At 41.1% G+C, this 22808-nt stretch overlaps 1 protein-coding gene and 1 long non-coding RNA gene across 3 annotated transcripts; both read left to right on the forward strand.

The window, feature by feature from the left end:
• Positions 1 to 274: 274 nt before the first annotated feature.
• KLHL9 (kelch like family member 9) lies at positions 275 to 7538 on the forward strand. Its single transcript, XM_082621725.1, has 3 exons — positions 275 to 2767; positions 5825 to 5928; positions 7257 to 7538. Exon 1 carries the CDS (start codon positions 812 to 814, stop codon positions 2663 to 2665), a length of 1854 nt encoding a protein of 617 aa, XP_082477851.1. The 5' UTR covers positions 275 to 811; the 3' UTR covers positions 2666 to 2767; positions 5825 to 5928; positions 7257 to 7538.
• Positions 7539 to 7983: 445 nt separating this feature from the next.
• LOC309804382 lies at positions 7984 to 22018 on the forward strand. Of its 2 annotated transcripts, none has more exons than XR_014294119.1 (3): positions 7984 to 8220; positions 14967 to 15011; positions 16424 to 22018. It is a non-coding gene; the product is annotated as an uncharacterized lncRNA (long non-coding RNA). The 2 variants fall into 2 exon arrangements; XR_014294120.1 differs by having other exon boundaries at positions 7984 to 8216.
• Positions 22019 to 22808: the final 790 nt, after the last annotated feature.

Raw genomic sequence — 22808 nt, forward strand, 5'->3', positions numbered from 1 at the left:
AGAAGCCAGGAAGTGTAAATCTCAAAGTATGCATTTAGGGGGACAGCTCAGCTGCCGTGAAAGGTTTACGTCAAGCATAATATACATACACCCATTCCAGCCCATTTAATGCCACATACAGAGTATCCCAAGAGGCCCCGCGGGCCCATCCTGCACAGCCCCGCCTTGCCCAAACCCCGCCCTTCCAGTCCCCCGCCCACTTCCTCCCATCCCCCACACGACCGCCCACTGGCGAGGTCAGGCGGCCGCGCAGCCGCAGTAGCTGCCACGGCCGCTCCTAGCCCGGGGGATCGTGGGAGCAGGCCTTTCCGGAAGGACCGGTTCGGCGTCGGGGCCTCGGCCCGTGTTGCAGACCCGTGTTCCAGGCCCTTGCTCCAGGACGGGCCCGTAGCCGCGGCGACGCTCTAAGGACAGCGGAGGGCGCGGCGGGCCGTTCGCTGAGGTGCCCGGCTTCGCCGCCGAGCGAGCCGCGGGGCCGCAGGACGTGGCGCACCTCCCCCTTGGCCCGGAGCGGAACTGCGGGAGGAGCGGCAACGCAGGCCGGACGAGGTGAACCGGGTCACTAAACTGCCTTCAGGTGATGAATCATCTACATAATAATCAGATTTGGGGTCCACATCCCTCTGTGGTCCTGCTATAGAACAATTTTCAGAGAGTGACTGGTGTGTTCTGAGGTGTGCCACAGTGACTGTTTGCCCTTGATAAGGAAAGCAAGCTCTCTTGCTCTTGGGACATCCTCGTTTCCTTTAAAGCTTTCAGGTCATAACCTCTTTGGCCGGCATACATCTTTGTGCAAGAGGAAGGCTTTCACATGAAAGTGTCTCTTGGTAACGGTGAAATGGGCGTCTCCGCCCATTTACAGCCTTGCAAGGCAGGAACCACACGTTTTTTTACCAGCAATACTCACAGTTCGGTGGTTTTGCAAGGCTTTGATCAGCTTAGAATAGAAGGATTGCTTTGTGACGTGACCCTGGTACCAGGTGATGGAGATGAAATCTTCCCTGTTCATAGAGCTATGATGGCGTCTGCTAGTGATTATTTCAAGGCTATGTTCACAGGTGGAATGAAAGAACAAGATTTAATGTGCATTAAGCTTCATGGGGTGAACAAAGTTGGTCTGAAGAAAATAATTGATTTTATTTATACTGCAAAACTTTCTCTTAATATGGACAATCTTCAGGACACACTTGAAGCTGCCAGCTTTTTACAAATTTTACCTGTTTTAGACTTCTGTAAAGTGTTTCTTATCTCAGGAGTCTCTTTAGATAACTGTGTTGAAGTTGGACGAATTGCTAACACCTACAATCTTATAGAAGTAGATAAATATGTCAATAATTTCATCCTGAAGAATTTTCCTGCATTATTGAGTACTGGGGAGTTTCTAAAACTCCCTTTTGAACGGCTTGCCTTTGTGCTTTCCAGCAATAGTCTTAAGCACTGTACTGAACTTGAGCTTTTCAAGGCTGCCTGTCGCTGGCTAAGGTTGGAAGATCCTCGGATGGATTATGCTGCAAAATTAATGAAGAATATTCGATTTCCACTGATGACACCACAGGATCTCATCAATTATGTGCAGACAGTAGATTTCATGAGAACAGACAATACCTGTGTGAATTTGCTTTTGGAAGCTAGCAATTACCAAATGATGCCATATATGCAGCCAGTGATGCAGTCAGATAGAACTGCCATTAGATCTGACTCAACCCACCTGGTTACATTAGGAGGAGTTTTGAGGCAGCAGCTGGTTGTCAGTAAAGAATTACGGATGTATGATGAAAGGGCGCAAGAGTGGAGATCTTTAGCCCCCATGGATGCTCCTCGTTACCAGCATGGCATTGCTGTCATTGGAAACTTTCTTTATGTAGTGGGTGGTCAAAGTAATTATGATACAAAAGGAAAAACTGCCGTTGATACAGTTTTCAGATTTGACCCTCGGTATAATAAATGGATGCAGGTTGCTTCATTAAATGAAAAGCGCACGTTTTTCCACTTGAGTGCTCTCAAAGGACATTTGTATGCCGTTGGTGGGCGAAGTGCAGCTGGTGAGCTGGCCACAGTAGAGTGTTACAATCCAAGAATGAATGAGTGGAGCTATGTTGCAAAAATGAGTGAACCCCACTATGGCCATGCTGGAACAGTGTATGGAGGCTTAATGTATATTTCAGGAGGAATTACTCATGATACTTTCCAAAACGAGCTCATGTGTTTTGACCCTGATACAGACAAATGGACTCAGAAGGCTCCAATGACTACAGTCAGAGGTCTGCATTGCATGTGTACAGTTGGAGACAAGCTCTATGTCATTGGTGGCAATCACTTCAGAGGAACAAGTGATTATGATGATGTTCTAAGCTGTGAATACTATTCACCAACCCTTGACCAGTGGACACCAATTGCTGCCATGTTAAGAGGTCAGAGTGATGTCGGAGTTGCCGTCTTTGAAAATAAAATCTATGTCGTAGGTGGATATTCTTGGAATAATCGTTGTATGGTAGAAATTGTCCAGAAATATGACCCAGAAAAGGATGAGTGGCATAAAGTTTTTGACCTTCCAGAGTCCCTTGGTGGCATTCGAGCTTGTACTCTCACAGTTTTTCCACCTGAAGAAAACCCTGGGTCACCTTCCAGAGAATCACCTCTTTCAGCACCTTCAGATCATTCTTAGGACCAAGGTGTAAAATACCTTTGCAGTGCATCATGGATGATCCCATACTTCCCCTTCAGTTGTATCTTCTTACATTGATTGGTACAGTTATTAGATAAAAAGGTAATTGATGTTATTTGTATTGCTTGGCTTAGTATGTTTATCAAATGGTTAACAAATGCATTCTGAAAATGTATTCAACATAGCCATTTTAACAAATGTAAAAAGATAAGTAGAAAAATGTTTGTTAGATGTCTTTTTGTGGTGGTGTGTAAGTCAAAGTGTAGGTGATTGTAGTAAATGTATAATTATATTCATTATGCTTCAAAGTTGAAAGTTTTCATCTTTGACTGCAAAACATCAAAGGGAGGCTGCCTGCTCTAACCTAAAATAATAAACAAAAAAGGACTCCAAGCCTTATTAGCTGCCTCCCTTTTCTCATAGAGTTTTTGACACAGCTGCCAACTCACCAGATTGTGTGGATACATTCAGAATATGTGACGATTCTTAGGCAGACCAGAGAAATAATAAATTCAAAAATATTAACTCAAAAAGTAGTATAACCCTAAGTCAGGATTTCATATCTTTCTGGGGAGAGGGAGAGAGAAAATACACACACACACACACACACACACACATATGTATATGCATGCATACACATATATAATTTTTAAATCAATTGGCACTTTAGCTATAGTGAAATTGTTTTTAAATTTAAATTCTTTTCTTCCCCCTAGCAGCTATTTCTAATCAAACGGGAATTTAGTACTAGAGAATAAATGTCTATGTTGTCTTACTGAATTGATGTAGATAAGAACTACAACATTAAATTGACAACCAAATTTGTCATTTGACTGAATTGTTACTACAGATGAAACTTGTCACTTTTTCTGCTTGTATGTTGTTTTCTGTAGAGTTGCCTTTATACAGGTTATTTAGCAAAGTTCAAGTCTCAGAGAATTGCTTTTGCTCAATAACTTTAGGCTCTGCTACATTCCACCTTTTTGTTCAGTAAAACTTATGAACAAGACAAAGAAAAACATTCTGAACAAAGCTATAGGTTTTTAAGTTCAGTCTCCCAACTCAATCATTCTAACACGACTGTTTGATTTGAGGTGGTTGCCCTGGCACTGCTCCACCCCGTGTGCATCCTGAGCTTTGTGTGATCTGCCTCAAGGCTGTAATCTGAGCAAGCAGAAGATATACTGTTTGGCATCAGATCAGAAAAATGTCCTTTTGGCTATGTCTAAAGGACAGGACCAACTTCAGATCCCCTAAGAAGCCAGCTGTGGAAAGCCTAGGACACGGCTGTCTTGCAGGCAGTACTAAAGTAGATCTTCAGCCTCTTCAATACCAAGGGCATCGCTACTGGTTCAGAACCACATGGCGAGATCTTAATGGGACCTTAACCGCAAATGGAATCATAGGAGTCCTCCAAAGTGAGTGATTCTGAAGAATCTGAAGAGTTACTTCCCTGGAATAATTGTCTACCTGAAGAAAAAATTTACATATATACATTTACATACATATGTTTATATTTATTTCCCTATACTTGGGAGATTGTCATAGTGTAAATCAGGAACAACCTTCTCTTTATTGACAACCTCATAATAAAACTCAGGAACCAAGACAAAAGGAATTGGCTTCAAGGGATCTGAACCTCACTGCCCATACAGGTGTTGATTCGTTTTAATGCTTTTATGATTTCTGCATTGGCAGAAAATTTCATACTTCCTATTTTTTTTAATGATTCAATTTTTTATTACTAAAAATAGCACATTTGAGAACATTTAGGAAATAGAAAAGGAGAAATTGCTAATAACTTTGTACATTGAATAAGCAAGAAATAGCACCCCAATTATTTCCTTAATTATTAAAGAAGTTAAATATTTGTGTTTTTTGAGTAGCTGTGTTCCTTTTTAATCGAATGTTAATATCCTTTGCCCTTGTAATACCTATTGGAGTTGCTTCCTTTTTCATATCCAGTTACAGGATCTCTTTATATAATAAATATAATTTAACTGGCATTTGCTTGCATTGACTTTTTTTCTCAATCTGTTAGAGGTTTACAGAGGCAGGGCCGTTTAGTTAATTTTTGAGATCAAATTTGTCCATCTTTTTGCATTTTGACCTTTTGGGTATAATTTTGCTATGGTTCCTTTATTTTTTACATCATTTTGATGTATTACTTTTTTGGTGCTAATTCTGACATGCTGAGATGGTATTGCCCCATGTCTGCTCTGCATAAGCTTTTCTCTTTCCCTTGTTGAGAAGAGGTTTCTGCCTTCTATTACATTTGACTCTGTTGCTTTGTAATTAACTAAATATTGTTCAGCCAGGTAAGTTAACTGCTCCACCTTTACCCCCTGCCTCCAGCCTCACACATCCCACCTCTCATTCTTTTACTGTATAACTTTCTGCAATTGACAGGACTCTTGATAATCATAAAACAGCTGACTGGTGCTATGCTAATTAAATCTGGAATTCCTTCCTTACAGATAAAGAAATTTGAGGTGACTAAAATGATTGGAAAGATATCTTTATTTTACAAGCTGGTAGGTTTTTTTTACAGAACATTTAGAAAAATATTTAAAAGAGAAAAGCTGCAAGCATGTAAAGCATTCTGTTAAGATTTTATTTCTTGTTTTAGTTTTTCTGATAGGTTCAAAAATAAACTTTTGTTAAGTTTCCTGATTATAAAAATAATTCCTGTCTATTACAGTAAGTACAGGAAAATAAAAGGGAACAGAGGGTGTAAATTATCAGTGATTCCACATGTCAAAAGTAACATGTTAATACTAGGTATATTATGAATTTATATATGTACAGACATTTGTCAAATACTTTGCAAATATGTCAGAACTTAAGCTAAAATCTGGATGATAAAAGGAAGTAAGTTCAACTTCCAAAGGCACACACTGCTTTCATTATGGCTTTCTCCAAGTTTTCTAAAATCTGTATGTATTAGAAAATAATATGTAAGGAGCTTTTTTCCTAATTATCAAATGCATGTGCATTAAGAAAAACATGCCATTTTTAAACCAGATAAAAATCCATATTTAATTTTTTCCCCACTTGCCAAGAGTAGTATTTCTGTAGATTACCTGCAAAGCAAACGTATTTAATCATATTCAAATTTTTCTGGTTTGTAATTAAAATTATCTTGTTCTGATTATAAAGACAAAATATACTCCTACAGAAAATTTCATTCAAAACTACAGAAGCATACTATCAGAAGTAAAACCAACGTTCTATCCGCAGCTCAACGACTGAAAGACCTTAGGGTAAGTTAACCTCTCTAAGCTTCATTTTCTCATTTGTCTATGGGATCGGTGGTGGGCATTAATTGTTATCTATGTCAGAATTGGAAGGAGACAATATTATAAAGTGATTAGCATAAAACATACACAGAGAAGCATTTAGTAAGATACTTTTTACTGTCATTGTATTGCATAATTTTTTACTTTAGTTTTGTCTTAATGATTTTCACAAGTTCTTTTATTTGAAAGTGTTAAATGTCTATATAGTATTTCACCCATGAATGTGCATTCATATTTTTTTTCCATTTCGCTATGGTTATATATTTAAATATCTACCCCCAATTTTTTATCATAAATTAAGCAAGATTTAATATTCTTTCATAACATTTTGTTTATCTCTTATTACCCTGTGATAAATTCTAAGTAAAATCTGAGTCAAATAGTGTAGGCTTTTTTAGACTTTTGAAAAATATTTCCAGGATTGTGTGACTATGCATTTCCACCAGAATGTGTTTAGTGACTATTTCAAAGGCAATCTTGGCAGTTCCAGTTATTTTACTGTTTGGATTTATATTTCTTTAATTATTGGAAACACTGAATTTTTCGTTTATTGAGCATGTGCATTTTTTCGTATGTGAATCATTTGTTCCTGTCTATTATTTTAAGTATCCTATTAGCTACAAAGACTTTTTTCCTCAATTTATGTCATTTTTATGGGGGCTGGGCTATTCAATTTTTTAAAATTCAGATATAATGATATTTGTTTCAGGCATACAGTGATTCTATATATGTATATATTATGAAATGATAACAAGTCTAGTTAACTTCCATTACCACACATAGTTAATACAATTTTTTTCTTGTGATGAGAACTTCTAAGATCTCAGCAACTTTCAAATATACAATACAGTATTATTGATAGTCACCATGCTGAACATTATATCCCCAGGACTTATTTGTACCTTTTGACCACCTTTACACATTCAGTTTAATAGTCAAATATATCTTTTTTTGCATTTTGACCTTTTGGTGATAATTTTGTTTTTTTACAGAGTACTGATGTCACATTCCTTGTCCTTTATTGCTTTGTCAGTGCTTATTCTTAACGTGCTAAGGTAGCATTTACTGCTTGTCTCTTGTTCAACTAGCTTTTCTTTTTTCTGGTTGAAATGAAGATGAATTTTTAAAATAAATTTATGAAAATTCCTTTTATATTAAGACTATTAATCTTTATTTACAGCAAGTATTTTCCCATCTTTCTTTGAGTGCATGTCTTAACATACAAGGTTTTTTTTGGTTTTTTTTTTTTGCGATATGCGGGCCTCTCACTGCTGTGGCCTCTCCCATTGCAGAGCACAGGCTCCGGACGCACAGGCTCAGCGGCCATGGCTCACGGGCCTAGCCACTCCGCGGCACGTGGGATCCTCCTGGACCAGGGCACGAACCCGTGTCCCCTGCATCGGCAGGCGGACTCCCAACCACTGTGCCACCAGGGAAGCCCCCAAGGTATTTTTTGTAATGTAGTAAAATTAGTTTTTCCTTTGTCATTTTTTAAATGCTGTCTTGCACAATTTCCCCCCATCGTGTGAAGGTGTAATTACCCTGGTATTTTATGTTATTGTTATGGATACAGCTTTCTACTAGTTTTCTGTTTCCAAGTTATTATCCACTTGTTCCATCACAACTTTTTGAATAATCTTTACTTTCTCACTGAATTTTTATGCTTTGTAAAAATCAAGTAATAAAGGTCTTATTTATAATATGAGCAAACTAGGGTCTTTTTCTTCAGTTATAGTGATATTTTATTCAAGTTGTCCTTGGCATGTAGATTGCTGTTTTGAATGGGGTTTTGTTTTCACATTATATTTCAAACTCTATTGCAGTAATAGGAAATACATGGTTTTACCATGTTTTTGTTATTACTCATTGATTCTTAACATTTTAGGGGGATTTGGGGGGATTCTCTTTTTTTACCCTAGAGAGTCATGTTATCTGCATGGTATAAAAACCTTGTTTCATATTATTTGTATCATAATTTAAAGCATTGGTTAATACTTCCAGCAGATTATAGTTGTAACACAAGGCATTGTGCCTTGTGGGTAATTTTTTTTTTTTTTTCGGTACGTGGGCCTCTCACTGTTGTGGCCTCTCCCGTTGCAGAGTACAGGATCTGGACGCACAGGCTCAGTGGCCATGGCTCACGGGCCCAGCCACTCCACGACATGTGGGATCTTCCCGGACCGGGGCACGAACCCGTGTCCCCTGCATCGGCAGGTGGACTCTCAACCACTGCGCCACCAGGGAAGCCCCTTGTAGGTAATTTTAATAGGGATAATTCTAGAATTAGAATTTAAAATTCCTTTTTTAAAGAGAGGTATTCTTTATTTGTTTTAATTAAAAACAATTTTTTTTAAATTGGGGTATAGTTGCTTTACAATGTTGTGTTAAGTTTCCACCATACAGTGAAGTGGAGTTCCCTGTGCTATATATATAGCAGGTTCTTATTATTTACCTATTTTATACATATTAGTGTATATATGTCAATCCCAATCTCCCAATTCATCCCCTCCCACCCCCACACCCCGCTTTCCCCTCTTGGTGTCCATACGTTTGTTCTCTGTATCTGTCTCTATTTCTGCCTTGCAAACCAATTCATCTGTACCATTTTTCTAGATTCCACATGAGTGTGTTAATAATGTTTGGCTGTTTTGTGTCTTTGTTGCTGTGCATGGGCTTTCTCTAGTTGCGGCGAGCAGGGGCTACTCTTTATTGTGGGCTCAGTAGTTGCAGCGCGTGGGCTCTAGAGCGTAGGCTTGGTAGTTGTGGTGCACGGGCTTAGTTGCTCCGCGGGATGCGGGATCTTACCGGACCGGGGATCGAACCCGTGTCCCCTGCATTGGCAGGCAGATTCTTAAACACTGCGCCACCAGGGAAGTCCCCATACTTTTAAAAATGAATTTTTTGGAGTTTCTCCCCCGATTTTGATACCTTATCTGTGTTGCTAGTATCCACTTTTAAGCATATATTTGAATGGCAGAGTGATGGTTGAAAAAAGAAGACTTAGATATTCACTAAAGTTGATTGCATACACTACAGAACTGTTACAGTTGTGGTCCTTAACCAAATGCACTAATAATAGATAGTTCCTCTATTTTCTTGGTAACAGTCTCTGAACAACTACTTTCTAGGGGTTGATGTTATTCTGCCACCTACTGGTGGAAAGTCAAAATCCTTATTTAGATGGATTACAGAAAATGTAGGCTTTTTAAAAAAACAGTAATGACAAAAACCAGTAGAAGTTTTTATTGTGTATGTGAAAGTTCAGTCTTCAGGTGATACTCAAATAAATGAATACAAAATCCCTATGGTAACTCTTAGTGTATAGAGAGGGTCAGATAATCAGAGAAAAAGAAATATATATATATTTTTTCCTGTGGTTCCATTAAAGAAATTTTTTTAATTGAAATATAGTTGATGTGTAATATTATATAAGGTGTACAGTATAGTGATTCATAGTTTTAAATGTTATACTCAATTTAGTTATTATAAAATATTGGCTATATTCCCTGTATTGTACAATATATCCTTGTAGCTTACTTTATACATAATAGTTTATACTTCTTAATCTCCTATCCCTTGTATTGCCCCTCCCCCCTTCCCTCTCCCCACTGGTAACCATTCGTTTGTTTTCTATATCTGTGAGTCTGCTTGTGTTATATTCTCTAGTTTGTTGTGGTTTTTAGATTCCACATGTAAGCGATACAGTGTTTGTCTTTGTCTGACTTACTTCACTTAGCATAATACCATCCAAGTCCATCCATGTTGCTACCAATGGCAAAATTTCATTCTTTTTTTTGGCTGAGAGGTATTCCATTGTATATAGATATCACATCTTTATCCATTTATTTCCGTATGTTGGCAATTGTAAATAATGCTGCTATGAACATTGGGGTGAATGTATCTTTACTTTTTTAATTAATTAATTAATTTGGCTGCATCTTAGTTGCGGCATGTGGGATCTTTGTTGCGGCATGTGGGATCTTTCATTGCAGCACGTGGGATCTTTCATTGCAGCGCGTGGAATCTTTCATTGCAGCGCGTGGGCTCTTCATTGCGGCACGCAGGCTCCAGAGCATGCGGGCGCGGTAGTTGTGGCACGTGGGCTCTAGAGTGTGTGGGCTCAGTAGTTGGTGTGTGCAGGCTTAGTTGCTCTGTGTCATGTGGGATCTTAGTTCCCCGACCAGGGATCAAACCCATGTCCCCTGCGTTGGAAGGTGGATTCTTTACTACCGGACCACCAGCGAAGTCCCACACGTATCTTTTTGAATTGGTGTTTTTGTTTTTTCCGATATGTATTGCTGGGTCACGTGGTAGTTCTATTTGTAGTTTTTTGAGAAACCTCCGTACTGTTTGCTCCTGTGGCTGCACCAATCTACATTCCCACCAACAGTATACAAGGGTTCCATTTTCTCCACATCCTCACCAACATTTGTTATTTGTGTTCTTTTTGATGATAGCCATTCTGACAGGGGTGAGGTGACATTTCACTGTGGCTTTGATTTGCATTTCCCTGATAATTAGCGATGTTGAACATCTTTTCATGTGCCTCTTAGCCATCTGCATTGCCTCTTTGGGAAAATATCTGTTCAGTTCTTCCCATTTTTTAATCAGGCTGTTAAGTTTTTTTGATGTTAAGTTGTATGAGCTGTTTATATATATTAGATATTAACTCCTTATAGGTCGTATCATTTGCAAATATCTTCTCCCAATCAGTAAATTATCTTTTCATTTTGTTGATGGTTTCCTTTGCTGTGCAAAATCTTCTCAATTAGGTCACATTTGTTTATTTTTGCTTTTATTTACTTTGTTTTAGGAGACAGATCAAAAAAATATTGCTACAATTTATGTCAAAGGGTGTTCTGCCTATGTTTTCCTCTAGGAGTTCTATGGTATCCAATCTTACATTTAGGTCTTTAATCCACTTTGAGTTTATTTTTGTATACGGTGTTAGAGAATGTTCTAATTTCACTCTTTTACATGTAGCTGTCCAGTTTTCCCAGCACCACTTATTGAAGAGACTGTCTTTTCTGTATCGTATATTCTTGCCTCCTTTGTTATAGATTACTGACCATAAATACATCAGTTTATTTCTGGGCTCTCTATATTTTTCCATTGATCTATGTGTCTGTTTTTGTGCCAGTACATACTGCTTTGATTATTGTAGCTTTTTAATATACTCTGAAGCCAGGGAACATGATTCTTCTAGCTCTGTTCTTCTTTCTCAAGATTGTTTTGGCTATTTGGGGTCTTTTGTATTTCCGTACGAATTTTAAAATTATTTGTTCTAGGTCTGTGAAAAATGCTCTCGGTATTTTGATAGAGATTGCTTTGAATTGTAGATTGCCTTTGGTAGTTTGGTCATTCTAACAATATTAATTCTTCCAGTCCAAGAACACGGTATATCTTGCCATCTGTGACGTCTTCAATTTCTTTCATAAGTGTCTTATAGTTTCTGAGTACAGGTCTTTTACCTCCTTAGCTAGGTTTATTCCTAGGTATTTTATTCATTTTGGTATGATGGTAAATGGGATTGTTTCCTTAATTTATTGTTCTGATAGTTTGTTGTTAGTATACAGAAATGCAAGAGATTTCTGTATATTAATTTTGTATCCTGCAGCTTTACCGAATTCACTGACTAGCTCTAGTAGTTTTCTGATGGCATCTTTAGGATTTTCTGTGAATAGTATCATGTCATCTGCCAACAGTGACAGTTTTTCTTCTTTTCCAATTCAGATTTCTTTTATTTCTTTTTTCTTTTCTGGACTTTTCTAGGACTTCCAAGACTATGTTGAATAAAAGAGTGGCAAGAGTGGGCATCCTTGTCTTGTTCCTGATCTTAGAGGAAATGCGTTCAACTTCTCACTGAATATGTTAGCTGTGGGCTTGTCATATATGGCCTCTATTACCTTATGTTCCCTTTATGTCCACTTTCTAGAGTTTTATCATAAATGGATGTTGAATTTTGTCAAAAGCTTTTTCTGCATCTACTGAGATGATCACATGGTTTTTATTCTTCAGTTTTTTAATGTGCTGTATCACATTGATTGATTTGTGGATATTGAAAAGTCCTTGCATCCCTGGGATAAATCCTACTTGATCACGGTGTATGATCCTTTTACTGTATTGTTGGATTCAGTTTGCTAATATTTTTTTGAGTATTTTTGGAAGTATCTTCATCAGTGATACTGGCCTGTAATTGTGTGTGTGTGGTATCTTTGGTTTCGGTTTCAGGGTGATGCTGGCCTCATAAAATGAGTATGGAAGTGTTCCTTCCTCTGCAATTTTTGGGACTAATTTGAGAAGGACAGGTGTTAACCCTTCTTTAAATGTTTGGTACAGTTCACCTGTGAAGCCATCTGGTCCTGGACTTTTCTTTGTTGGGAGTTTTGAAAATTATTGATTCAGTTTCACTACTGGTAATTGGTCTGTTCATACTTTGTATTCCTTCCTGATTTGGTCTTGGGAGATGGGACCTTTCTAAGATTTGTCCATTTCTTCTAGGTTGTCCATTTTACTGGCATACAGTCTTGTAGTAGTCTTTTAGGATCCTTGGTATTTCTGTGATCTGGGTTGTAACGTTCCCTTTTTCATTTCTCAGTTTATTGATTTGGGCCCTCTCCCCTTTTTTCTTGATGAGCCTAGCTGAAGTTTTTCAATTTTATTTATCTTTTCAAAGAACCAACTCAGTTTCATTGATCTTTGTTTTTTAGTCTGTATTTCTACTCTGATCTTTCTTTTCTTCTACTAACTTTGGGTTTTGTTTGTTCTTTCTCTAGTTCCTTTAGGCGTAAGGAAAGATTATTTGAGATTTTTCCAGTTTCCTGAGGTAAGTTTGTATCACTATAAACTTCCCTCTTAGAACTGCTTTTGCTACATCTTGTAGATTTTGTATTGCATTGTTTTCATTTTCAATTGCCTTTAGGTATTTTTTGATTTCCTCTTTGATTTCTGCAGTGATCCATTGGTTGTTTAGCAGCATATTGTTTGGCCTCCATGTGTTTGTGTTTTTTTGCACAAAACACAACTTTGTAGTTGACGTCTACTCTCATAGTGTTGTGGTCAGAAAAGATGCTTGGTATGCTTTCAGTTTTAAATTTACTGAGGTTTTGTGGCCTAGCATGTGATCTATACTGGAGAATGTTCCATGTGCACTTGAATGTGTATTCTGCTGCTTTTGAATGGAATGGTCCCTATATATATCAATTAAGCCCATCTGCTCTAATGTGTCACTTAAGACCAGTGTTTCCTTATTGATTTTCTGTGTGGATGATCTGTCCATTTATGTAAATGGGGTTTTAAAGTCCCCTACTATTACTGTGTTACCATCAACTTCTTTTATGTCTGTTAATATCTGTCTTACATGTATATAGGTGCTCCTGTGTTGGGTGCATATATATTTACAATTATATCTTATTCTTGGATTGATCCCTTGATCATTATGTAGTGTCTTTCTTTGTACCTTGTGACAGTCTTTGTTTTAAAGTCTATTTTGTCTGATAAGTATTGCTACTATGGCTTTCTTTTGACTTCCATTTGTGTGGAACGCCTTTATCCATCCTCTCACCTTCACTCTGTGTCTCTAAATCTGTAGTCTCTTTTAGGCAGTGTGTATGTGTGTGTGTGTGTATATATATATATATATATATATATATATATATATACACATATACATACATACATACATACATACATATACATACACATACACCTGCCTTATTCTTGTGTCCCTTCAGCCACTCTTTGTCTTCTGATTGGAACATTTAGTCCATTTGCATTTAAGGTAATTATCAACATAATCTTATTGCCATTTTGTTAATTGTTTAGGGGTTCTTTTTGTAGGTCTTTTTTCCCCTTTTCTTTTGTTCTCATGATTTGATGGCTATCTATCTTTAATGTTGTTTGGTTTTCCTTTGTGTGTGCATTATAGATTTTTGGTTCCCATGAGGTTTTTATATAGCAATCTGTATATCACACACACACACACACACACACGTGATTAAGTTGCTGGTCTCTTAATTTCAAATGCGTTGTACTTTCCTCCCCTCACAATTACTGATTTTGATATGTTTTACATATAATTGTTTTTTGTATCTTCTAATTGCTTATTGTGTATATAGATGATTTGATTACTTTTGTCTTTTAACCTTCCTACTAGCTTTGTGCTTGGATGATTTCCTACCTTTACTGTATGTTTGCCTTTACTGATGAGCTTTTCATTTCATAATTTTGTTTCTAATTGTGGCCTTTTTTTTTTTTTTTTGCCTAGAAAAGTTCGTTTATCATTTGTAAAGCTGGTTTGGTGGTGCTGTACTCTTTTAGCTTTTGCCTGTCCATGAAGCTTTTGATTTTGCCACCAAATCTGAAGGAGAGCCTTGGTAGACAGAGTATTCTTGACTGGAGGTTTTTCCCTTTCATAATTTTAAATATATTGTGCCACTCCCTTCTGGCTTGCAGAGTTTCTGCCGAAAAATCACTTGATAGTCTTATGGGGCTTTCCTTGTATGTTTGTTGCTTTTCTCTTGCTGCTTTTAATATTCTAATTTTTCTCATTTTAATTACAATGTGTCTTGGTGTGTTCCTCTTGGGGTTAATCCTCTATGGGACTCTGTGCTTCCTGGACTTGGGTGACTGTTTCCTTTCCCAGGTTAGGGAAGTTTTCAAGTATTATGTCTTCAAATATGTCCTCAGCTCCTTTTCCCCTCTCTCTTCTCATTCTAGGACCCCTATAATGCAAATATTAGTGTGCTTATTGTAGTCCCAGAGGTATCTATAACTGTCCTTATTTCTTTTCATTCTTTCTGTTCAGCAGCAGTGATTTACATGACTCCATCTTCCAGCTCACTGATTCGTTTCTCTGTATCATTTAGTCTGCTGTTGATTCCTTCATATATATTTTTCATTTCAGTAATTGTATTCTTCATATCTGTTTGGTTGTTCTGTATATTTTCTAACTCTGTTAAAAACTTCTAACCTCTCTCTCTGTGCCTCCATTCTTCTCCCAGGTTCTTTGATCATCTGTACCATCATTACCCTGAATTCTTCCTCAGGTAAGTTGTGTATCTCCACTTCATTCTTCCTTCGTCTGGAACATGATCCTCGGCAACCTCATTTTGTCGTGTTTCCTGACCTTGAAGAAGGGGCCTTCTGTAGGAGATGTCTTATGCGTCCCAGCGGTGCACTCCCATCTCATTTCCCATGCTATATGCTCTAGGCATTCCCCCCAATGAGGATTGTGTGGGTGTTTCTGTTGTAGTGGGCTGACTATGTGGGAGGTCTGGTAGGCTTGGTTAGTCCCCAGTGTGGTTGGTTGCCAGGCCCTGCCTGGTGCAGAGGCTGCCAGCTGCTTGTTAGTGGGGCCTTGTCACTGGGCAGCTGACTGCAAGACCCCAGGAGGCCACAGGGCTAGTGCTAGCTCACTGGTAGGTGGAGCCAAAGTCCAGAAGACTCTGGGGCTGTTGCCTGCCCATGTCCCAAGGTTAGTCCTGGACTACTGGCAGGCAAAGCCAGGTCCTGGAGTCTGGCTTCAGGGCCTAGGGATCCCACAGCTGGTGTCAGATCACTAGTGGGCATTGGGGGAGGTGGTTCCTGACACAGTTGGGTACAGGGTCCAGGGTGTCCCCAAGCTTGTTTTGGCCTGCTAGTGGGCAAGGCTGGGGACCAGCTTGTCCCAGGGCAGGGTGTAGCTAGCTGTGGGTAGGCTGGGTCCATTGGCTGCAGGACTGTGGTTTTGAATCTGGTGTCTGCCTCCCTAATGGGTAAGGCTGGTCTAGAGTGCCAGTGCTTGCCCAGTGGTGGGTGGAGCCATGTCTAGAGGCTGCTGTGGGCTTAGGAAGTCCTTATACAGCCTGTCTTCTGTGTTCCCACCCAGTAAGTTGCTTGGCCTGAGGTGTCCCAGCACTGGCACCTACAAGCTGTTGGGTTGGGTCAGGTCTTGGCACTGACGAGCTAGAGAGAGGATCCCACAACAGTGCTTGCCCACACCAGTGTCCACGTGGTAGAGAGAGCTCCCAAGTATGGCTGCTGCCAGTGCCCATGTACCCAGGGTGAGCTGCAGCCCCCCGCCCCCCCACTGCCACCTCTCTGAGAGAGACTCTCCAGGACCAGCAGGTAGGTCTGGCCCAGGCTTCTGTCAATTTACTGCCTTTTCCCTGGATCCCATTGCAGGGAGATTCTGTGCCCTTTAAAAGGGGAGTCAGTGTTGTGAGTCCCAAAGGACTGGGGGAAATATAGCCCCACTGACCTTCAAAGCCAAATGCTCTGGGGGCTCGACTTCTTGGCGCAGGACCCCCTGGCTGGGGAGCCCAACGTGGGGCTCAGAAGTTACTCCTAGGAGAGAACCTCCGTAACACAACTCTTCTCCAGTTTGTGGGTCTCCCATCCCGGGGGGTATGGGACATGGTTATATCTAAGTCTGCCCCTCCAACCCGTTCTCATCGTGGTTCCTTTTTTATGTCTTTAGTTGTAGAAGATCTCTTCTGGTTGGTTCTGGTCTTTTTCATTGATGGTTGTTCTGCAAGTACTTGTGATTTTGGTGTGCTCATGAGAGGAGGTAAGCTCAGGGTCTTTCTACTCCACCATCTTGGCCAAAGAGAGTATCTTTGGTACAACACAAAAACACAGATTTAAATATCTTTGACCTTTATCTTATTGATAAATTCATATAATGAGTTTTATTAAAAATCTGCAACATTTCATCTGGATTCTAAGCATTCACACCCACTACTATGTGGTTTTTTTTAATGGATTGTAAACTAAAGAGCTTCAGCTTACAAAGTATCACACTAACAGAGTAAATCTTTTCAGTGGCAGAAAGAATTTAATGTGCAAATATCCAGGTATAAGTAAACTTGATTAACTTATAATATTCTAAGACCTTTTATATATTGGTTTGCCCATGCAGATGCTAGGATCAGATCACTGCTCTACCCACAAAGCTTTCATCCACCCCAAACAACACATACATAAGCACACATGTGTGATACAGAGTGGCTTCTGGACCAGCTGATCCAAATTCTTTTTAGTACCATCCCTGGGCTCCAAGAAAGTCTATTTCTTGGCTAGGGAACTACCCATTTCCTCTATCTCCAAAACATTGTCTCAGAGCAGAATATTCTCATACTGAGTATTCTTTCTCCCAGGATGGATATGATTGAAAACAGGTGACCTCTTAATTGTGCCTCCTGAAGCCTGTCAAGAATGCACTTATGCCAATAGTTCTTTTCTAGATATAACCTTCCTTGTTCTTTCTGTTCTATTTAATACAGTATTAGAACAAGATGAATATAAAGCTGCTGACGGCAGTTAAGGTCTGTTACCTGAGCTCAGATGTTTCATTGTGTATACAGCCCTTTCCCAATTTTAAGTTCATGCAGTATTCTAGCTCTTTATTGGTCCATCTTCCAGAAGGCTGTGACTATAGAGGTAGAGGTTTATCATTCTTTGCCTCGTTTCACCTAAGAGCCCGTCAGCAGAGTCTATATGTGTGAATGGAGGGCAAGTCTAATTTCTACTGACTGAACTTTTATCTTAGTTGGGAAGGATACCTTATCACTTAGAAGCCAACACATTCCAGCCAGGAATTAGTGATCCATAAAAACAACTCATTTCTTCATACTAGGCAAAGTGTTTGGTTATTAATCCCTCCATCCTTCTCCAGATAACACAGATTTCACAAACCTTCTATGTATCCTATGTATACAGACACACTCAAAGGCATCACTTAAGCTCAGAGAATGGGGAAAGAGGGTTTTCTAACTTTCCAGGCTGACTCTCCATTAATGAGCTAACCCGTGCCCTGAACTTTTCCTGCTTCATCCTGTAAGAGGAGTGGGTTATGGATTCCACTTACATTGTCCACTTAGTTTACTTCTCCAGTTTCCGTATCTGCATTTCTCGTTCACCCTCACCACTTACCTCATAGTGCACTTACCAGCCATGTGCAACACGTTCCTGGCTATCATTTGGGAATGCTTCTGTGTGTAGACCAAGCTCAAGGAGATGCCTCTACTTAGCCCCCAAACTCAGTGTCCAGAAATGGGTTTTTACATACCCTGCTGGTCACTTGCAGCTGGTCAAAGCTCCCAGCGGACAACCTGCCTATGTGGAGTATCTGTTGGGGCACAGTAAAGAAGCCCTATCAAGATCTAGGTAGCGATCAGGATTATAACTTTGAGAATGACCTAAGTCTGCTGAAGCATTGGTTGTGTGCAGAGGCAGGAGCTGCAAGGGGACTTCGTTCAGGACAATGGTAGAACTGGGGTCATCTCGTTACTGCTACTAACCAGTCTCGAACTACAGTCAAGTCACTAGCTGGATGTTTTGTTAAAAAATCATTAAAACTGATTATTCTCCTGTCCATAATCTCACTTCCCTGGGGTAGTTATTACATCAGTGATGTTGCTGGACCAACACCATTCTATTTGGAGAGATGTGCACATGACTGCAGATGGTGGTATCAGGCACAAGAAAAATGCATAACCTGCCACGCCAACGCTCTATCCCTTCATAGAAAGAGTGGTTAATTTTTCTCTAGTATCCTTTACTGTCTCACCATCCCACTGCTGGCTTTCAGAAGAGCATGGTCAAAAGAAAAATCTCAACACTACTACAATTTAACTCTTAATAGCCTTTGTCCATCCCATAGGAATGACTTTACACCCCAGACCTTACCTCTACCACAGTCTCAACAGTTCTCTTCTCCTACCCAAGTTGACCTATAAAAAACAGCTTTTATTAATACCCAGAATATAATGCTGAGAAACACTGTTCGCTCACATCATAGACTATTATCTACTTTCTGATACATATCTAATCATCATCTTAAAGGATCTCAGCCATATAGTCACTTTGATACAACAGAGCAGCCAGCCACCTGATTCCCAAACCAGACGCAAAGCTTCATACAGTGGGTTTTCATACACTGCATTCCTCATTTATCCTGGCATTATATTTTCCAAAGAAAAACAGGAATGGGATTCTCCTTAGTTCCCTTGCATGGGGGAACACAAGGTGATCTTCCTAACATTTCTAAAGAAACGTGCCCAACAACACAACCCTCTCAGCTTTAAAGTGACTGTAAGAAAGCAGCAAGGGGCTTCCCTGGTGGCGCAGTGGTTGAGAATCTGCCTGCCAATGCAGGGGACATGGGTTCGAGCCCTGGTCTGGGAAGATCCCACATGCCGCAGAGCAACTAGGCCTGTGAGCCACAACTACTGAGCCTGTGCGTCTGTAGCCTGTGCTCTGCAACGAGAGGCCCGTGCACCGTGATGAAGAGTGGCCCCCACTCGCCGCAACTAGAGAAAGCCCTCGCACAGAAATGAAAACCCAACACAGCCAAAAAAGAAAAAGGCAGCAAGGACTACCCAAGCTCCACTCTGTGTTCCCAGAACCTCTAGAAAAAACACTACTTCACGTGAGCTCAAACATTTTAATCCTGAGCTGATACCCTCTTCCCTGAGTTCCTTAGAATCAGGTAACCCAAGCTCAAACCGTGTACAAATCCCCTTACCCCTCCTTCCTACCGAGCCTCATCATGGTTCTTCATGGTGAGTACTCTCACTTGCTGCAGAAGTTAGGAAACCTGACTTGGTTTAACTATACAGCTGTTCCTGGGGTGTCTAGCTGGGCTTCATTACAACTCCAGGAAAGAAAGTCACGTGAGAGCATCCAGAGAGAACTAGCACAGTCTTCCATCTGTGCTGTTAGTGGTCAGAGAGAAGAGCATTTGCTGTTAATTTTTTTGGAGGGTGAGGGTGGAACATGCACCCTTTTACTTTATGCATACAAGTAATCTTTTTAACTGTTCAAAAAATATCTGAAAGATTTGAGAAAAGCTCTGTTTCCTTCAACTAATGTGACAAGAAAAAGGTCCAGAGATTTAGGTCTGTCCATAATATTCTCATAGCTAGAGTGCAGACACTGTACATTAAAAACTCAGCAGTGTTGTGACCACCTAGAGGGGTAGGAGGGAGACTCAAGAGGGAGGAGATATGGGGATATATGTATATGTGTAGCTGATTCACTTCGTTGTACAGCAGAAACGAACACAACATTGTAAAGCAATTATACTCCAATAAAGGTGTTTAAAAAAAAAGAAATACTGGCATCAAAGCATTAAAAAAAAAGTAAATAAAAAAAAACTCAGCACTGTGAACACATCTTGTACCCAAGTCCCTTGAAAGATTATCAAAAGCACTGATTTTGAAGACTTCCTGGAAGATACAAACATATTTCATACTCTTCGTTCTAAGAGCAGAACACACAACTTAAAACCACACAGCAAGAGAAATAGAGCGAGACTCTGACAGATTTTGTCTTCCAAGGACAGCAACAATGCTGTCTCCCACCCCATGCGTGCCTTGAAAACTATGCCATTTCTCACCAACTTGAGGTTGATCTACTTCATCCCTCTTTACATATGGGAAGGCTTCTATTGGGCTGCACCCCGAAGGCCTCCAAGCCCCGTGGCTGCCCAGCATGAAGACCTAAGAAAGAGCCCAGAGACAGCTGAAACATCGATGGCTTACTGGACAGGGAATCTTAAGAAAAAGGTCCTGCAGCGACACCCTGTGGACAGCAAGCAAGACGTGGCAGCAATCTTACCTATTTGAGGGAAGCTACTATTATACAGGGAATTTTCATCAGATTGGCTCATCAGTTACCAAGGAAACCAGTAGCAGGGCCCTTCCATCACAACCCCTCAGGTTAATGACCAACATCAGAGCAGATAATGATGTTTCCCTTTTATGAGCAAGCAGGTGCAGCCGCTTTGGCCTAAGCATTAGAACAATCACTCGGCGGGCCGGGGGCGAGCAACCTGGTGGGCGTGGAGTGTGAGGGAAGCGGGGGCTGGTGGCTGTGGGGTGTGAGGAAAGCAGGGGGTGCACGAAGAGCAAGAGAAGAGCCGTCCTGAGTGTCCTGACCACACACCCCATCCCTACACACCCTGCACGACCCTTAAAATCTCCGTCCGCCCCTCTTCCGAGACACCCCCGGGGTCAGGTACGTAGAGGTGAACCAAAACCAGATACCACAAATGCAGTACACACAACAGCTGCTAAGAAGTGTCAAGAGTAAGCTAGGCCCTTGGCACACAGGGCAGGAAGAAGGCAAGAGTCTTCAGTTGCCCCCCTTATGGCGGCATGAGCCAGGTGGATTTGCCATGGCACCTCGCTGCACACGCAGCCATCAGACTCATTTTGCAGCCTGGCCACCACGGTGGCCCAGTCCGCAAGCCGATTCCCTACCCTCAGGCTAGCGAGGAAGTCTAGCAATACAATACAGGGAGATCTGACCAGTAAGCAAAATACAAGCCTTAACAGCATTCTGAGATAACACCACCCCTACCTGTGGTTTCTGTCCTGGCCTGCGGTACCATACCGCCTGTCCACCCTCAGTCCCCACCGCCGGCGCCAAATACTGGAGCCTTTCAATTAGCAAGGCAGCAGCAGGGTTGTAAAGCAGGTGGAAATACCAGCACTTATCTTTACCAGCCCATTCCTGAACTGCGTGGCCAAGAAAGTGGGATTCCTTGGTCGCTATGGATGTCTATGGTGAGAAAGGAAGACAAGAAAGAGTACAGCCGTTTTGAAAAAAAGACCAGACAACAGTCTTGGGCAAAACAGGCCTTGCAAGCTAGAGAACAAAGCCAAGGGGTCCTAAGTCCTGGGGGTGGGATCAGAGAGGGGGGTAACAGCCTGCCAGGATTACAAGATTATCTCTGTTACATTAATGAGTATACCTAGTTGCCGCAAGGGAAGAAGCTCAACTGCAGGTTTCAACCTTACCTGTTCCAGGGCTGTCTTGCAGAAACTGCCCACGCACTCCTTCCCCTCCCAGAAGCGCTCCCTATGCCTGAGAGCCACCAGAGAGCCTCCTGCTGCTGAACGAAGAAGTGTGAGGATCTCTGGAAATGGTCAGTGATCATGAGACAAACCCTCCCTTTTGTTATAAAAGCAACTCGCCCCTTCCACTCAGGAAGTTGCTTTTTCTCCTCCACCCCTCACCCCAGCCTTCTCCCTTGTGCACAAGCTCTCTGTTTTAATAAAAATCTTTGCTTGCCTAAGAGTCTTGTGGAAGTGGTATCATTTCTATGGTATTGCTGCCCAAGAATCTGGAAAGGGCCCGGTAACAATGGGAGTCCTGTTCCTCTCCCACAGCTGTTCTAGGTCCTGAAGAGTGGTCTTTTGCGTTGCTCTACGCATCATGGAAGCCTTCTGTAACGGCTACCACCTGTTGTAAGACATTGCAGACTGCATAGAGCTGTTGTTCCAACGCACTGCCTCGTGGCTCTGCCCCCTGCCACAGCTGGGCCCACAAGTGCCAAGGTGTTACTATCTTGCCATCACCACAGGCCCAAACCACACCCTGCTGGGGAAGTGGCCACACCCAGTTCACAAGCCTGTCCTCGGTTAATATCCCTAAGGCCTGTGGCTTTTAACTGTTTAGGGGTTTTGGGTTGGGGGTACGCTCCATTACCCAAACAGGTAACTCCCAAAGTATCTGATAGGAAACCCAGGTCCTCGCGTTTTGCCTTCACCAGCCAGTCCCGGGCAGTCAGATCGCCCACAAGCACAGGGCTGCTACTCTGAAACAGGAAAGAGCCTCTGAGGTTAACAGGATATTATCAGTATAAGGGTTGAGAAAGACATGCCTCATAGTAGACAGCTGCCACAGGTCCCTCTTGCTAGTGGATGGCCACCTTAGGATTATCCCCCCACCCCACCCCGTTATCCATCATTATTTCTGGACATCTCAGCACTCACCGGACTATCCTCGGCCTCTGGGCTTCTTGGCTGGCTCGCCAAATGTTGAGCTACACCCTGCAGGCCTTCAAGCCTTATAGC

Source organism: Mesoplodon mirus (assembly GCF_964341445.2).
Source record: "Mesoplodon mirus genome assembly, chromosome: 1".
Taxonomy (NCBI): Eukaryota; Metazoa; Chordata; class Mammalia; order Artiodactyla; family Ziphiidae; genus Mesoplodon; species Mesoplodon mirus.

Excerpts from the sequence above, each read along its gene's own strand:
- KLHL9 (XM_082621725.1), top strand. The coding sequence starts at position 812 with ATGAAAGTGTCTCTTGGTAACGGTGAAATGGGCGTCTCCGCCCATTTA.